General features: G+C 54.2%; 1 protein-coding gene across 2 annotated transcripts in view; it reads left to right on the forward strand.

The window, feature by feature from the left end:
- The first annotated feature begins 1541 nt into the window (after positions 1-1541).
- The window catches only part of PMM1 (phosphomannomutase 1), a 17593-nt gene continuing 15899 nt past the window's right edge, over positions 1542-3235 (forward strand). For both annotated transcript variants that reach the window (XM_012638077.1, XM_012638076.1), the window contains exon 1: positions 1542-1703. In XM_012638077.1, the coding sequence (XP_012493531.1) occupies positions 1617-1703 (87 nt within the window). In that variant the 5' untranslated portion in view covers positions 1542-1616. The remainder of the gene's footprint in view (positions 1704-3235) is intronic.

Below are 3235 nucleotides of genomic sequence, written 5' to 3' on the forward strand. Positions count from 1 at the left end.
TCAGCCTAGCTCACAGCAACCTCAAACTCCTGGCCTTAAGCAATCCTTCTGCCTCAGCCTCTGAGTACCTGGGACTACAGGCGTGCATCACCATGCCCAGCTAATTTTTTCTATATATTTTTAGTTGTTCAGCTATTTTCTTTCTATTTTTAGTAGAGACGGGGTCTTGCTCTTGCTCAGGCTGGTCTTGAACTCCTACCTTGAGTGATCCTCCAGCCTCAGCCTCCCAGAGTGCTAGGATTACAGGTGTAAGACGCCAAGCCCGGCCCAAAGCTAAATTTTTTTAAACCAGTTAACAAGTTAAAGAGTCTTTAAACCCAGCTATAACCTATAAGCCCCTCTTTGCTTCGAGATGGCCCACCTTTTCGGGCCAAACCAATGTATACCTTCCATGCATTGATATAGGACTTTATCTGTAATCGCTGCCTCCCTGAAATGTATGAAACCAAACTGTAACCCAACAACAGTGAGTCCACTTGCTCAAGGTTTCTTGGGTGTGTCTCCAGGTCATGGTCCTCAAATTTGGCTCAGAATAAACCTCTTCAAATCATTTTACGGAGTTTGGCTTCTTTTCCGTTGACACATGCAATAGCTGTTTAATCAGTAACAGCATTAAGCACATCTATACAAATTCCCCTTTGGTGTGGGCCTGCTGTGTGCTAGGTACTCTGTGGGGCTCTTTTACAAGTGATCCTCAAGTGATCCTCTAGCCTCAGCCTCCCAGATTGCTGGGATTACAGGCATGAGCCTCAGTGCCCGGCCTATTATTTATTTTCATATGCAAAGAGTAGCAGCCTAAAGAGTAGCTGATGTTCTTTCCATTTTATAGGTAAAGACACAAAGCCTCTAAGAGGTGAAGTGACTTGTCCAAGGTCACATAGTGGTGGAGCTGGGAAGACAACTCAGAACTGACTCCAAATCAACAAGATGGTTAAATAATTATAAGGAGAATCTGGGAAGATTTCTTGAAGGAAGGAGACCTTGAGATGGGCTTTATGGGTGGACATAATGACATAAGGACACGTAAGGGTAGGGGAAGGCCATCCTGCAAAATCCAAAGCCTGAGCAAAGGCCATCAGGGGATTTCTTAAAGCTCAAGATTTGCAGGGAAAGAGATTACCCTACAAATCTAGGGGCGGTGGGGAGTCCCGCCCTCGCCCCGCCCGGCACCGCCCTGCAGGGTAGAGGCCCCGCCCCTTCCAGCCCCTTCTCGGCCTGATCACGGACAGCCCGCCACGGTCCGGTTCCGACGCCGCCCCTGTCTTCCGCGTTCAGTCCCTCACTTCCCGCCACGCCCAGGCTCAGGCCCCGCCTTCGTCTGGTTTGGAGCAATCAGACCGAACCTGGAGCAGCCTCTGCTCCACCCATGCCACGCCTCCTCTCCGCCAGGTGCAATCAAAATCAAGCTCCTCCGTAGCTCAGGCCCCGCCCCCGCCTCTTCCAGGCCGCCCTTCTCCCGCCGAGATCCTGCCCTGACCACGCCCCCTTTTCGTTTGGCGCAGCCCGGCTGGGCCTTCTGGCCCCGCCCCTCCCTGGCCCCGCCCCGTCTGGCCTCTCCCCCGTGCGACTTTGGCGGCTGCATCCCGCAAATCCGCCCGGGGTGCGGAGCTGCAGCCATGGCGGTAACAGCTGAGGCCGCCCGCAGGAAGGAGCGCGTCCTCTGCCTGTTTGACGTGGACGGGACTCTGACGCCTGCTCGCCAGGTAGGACCCTGACGTTCGAAAGCTCCTGCCAGGAGTATCACGCGGACACCCCGAGGCTGAATGTGGGGCCTGCAGCAGCGTGACCGCGGACACTCGGGGACCAATGTGGGATGCAGCAGAACTCGGCCCGTGACATCCTGAGGCCGCCCACTGGCAGTGATTGGGACCCGGGCCCCCCATGCTACAGCCCCCTGAGCGTCCGCGCCCACGTTCTGCCTTGGGAGTGTGGGGCTGAATCCAATTCTGGAGGGAGGAGGCTGCGAGCCAGGGCCTAGTTCCCCTTCCTCTCCTCCCACCCCCAAGAGGCTTACACACGCCAAAGCCGGGCTCCGGGCCGCCCCCGCCTCACCAGCCGGGGCTCCCTAGTTCTGCCCTAGGACGCAGCAGTAGTTAGAGCGGGCTTCTGAATTGGGGTTCCAGGCACCTGGTGGGCGCCAAGGGAACCTTTGCAGGTTTGGGCCTGGGTCTAGTTTCTCAAGCCCCTTACACTTTACCTCCCACCCCCAGTCTGGAGGCAGAGGGCTTTTTTTCATGAGTTTATGGGCTCCACCCACCTGGAGGTGAGAGGCTCCTGGCCTAGTCTGGTTACAGGGGGGACATTGAGGCTTAGTCGAGGATGGGAGTGTAGTTTTCCTCCTAAAGCAGTTTCACCTTATTGACCCTCCAACCTCTGTTCAGTTTTTCTCCCTTTGGATCTCATCCTGAGTTCCCAAGCCCACCCTCACCAGCTGGATGCATCAACAAGCAGGGCTCATTCGTGCCCATCCTGTGGGGATTCCATCCACCATCCAGGGGCCATAAGGACCAACCGAGGGATCTCCTACAGCAGGGGAGCAGTGGGATGGATTACTGGGCAGTGGCTAAGCCTCCTCTCTTAGGTCCTGAATTCCCCTCCCGGATGGTGAAGTTGCTCTGGCTTAGGCCCTTGGGGCTGGAGACAGGGAGGGATCTGCCTACCCTCCCTTCCTTGGGGATGGATCAGGGAGGAAGTTGGCAGAACTGGAGGGAGGGTGGCAGGGCCTAGGCACAGTCCCCTCACCTCCCTCTGACCCTTTGCTCCACTGACACAACAACCTGAACAAGAACAGTGCGTTAATTTTCAAGGGGCCAGGCCCTGTGCTTAGCATTTTCCACAAGTTAATTTTTAATTATACACATATTCATGAACACGTTTCATTCATTCAAGAATGAAAACGTAACAGTAAAGGGTAAAGTCCTCTCTGACCACACCAGGATACCAGGCCTGGCCCCTTCCCCAAAGTAATGTGGTGGAGCTTCCTTCCAGACCTTTTTCTGGATCTGTTTGCACAGAGTGAATATTAAGCGTTGTTTTGTGAGACTTTTTAATTAAGTGGCATTATGACATGTCTTGGGACCCTGCCATGTTGGAAGCACAGACCTGCCACATTCTGTGTAACCACAGTGTATTTCTTTTTTTTTTTTTTAAGACAGAGTCTCACTCTTTTTTTGCCCGGGCTAGAGTGAGTGCTGTGGCGTTAGCCTAGCTCACAGCAACCTCAGACTCCTGGGCT

The sequence above is a fragment of the Propithecus coquereli genome, unplaced genomic scaffold (genome assembly GCF_000956105.1).
Source record: "Propithecus coquereli isolate 6110/MARCELLA unplaced genomic scaffold, Pcoq_1.0 Scaffold126, whole genome shotgun sequence".
Lineage (NCBI taxonomy): Eukaryota > Metazoa > Chordata > Mammalia > Primates > Indriidae > Propithecus > Propithecus coquereli.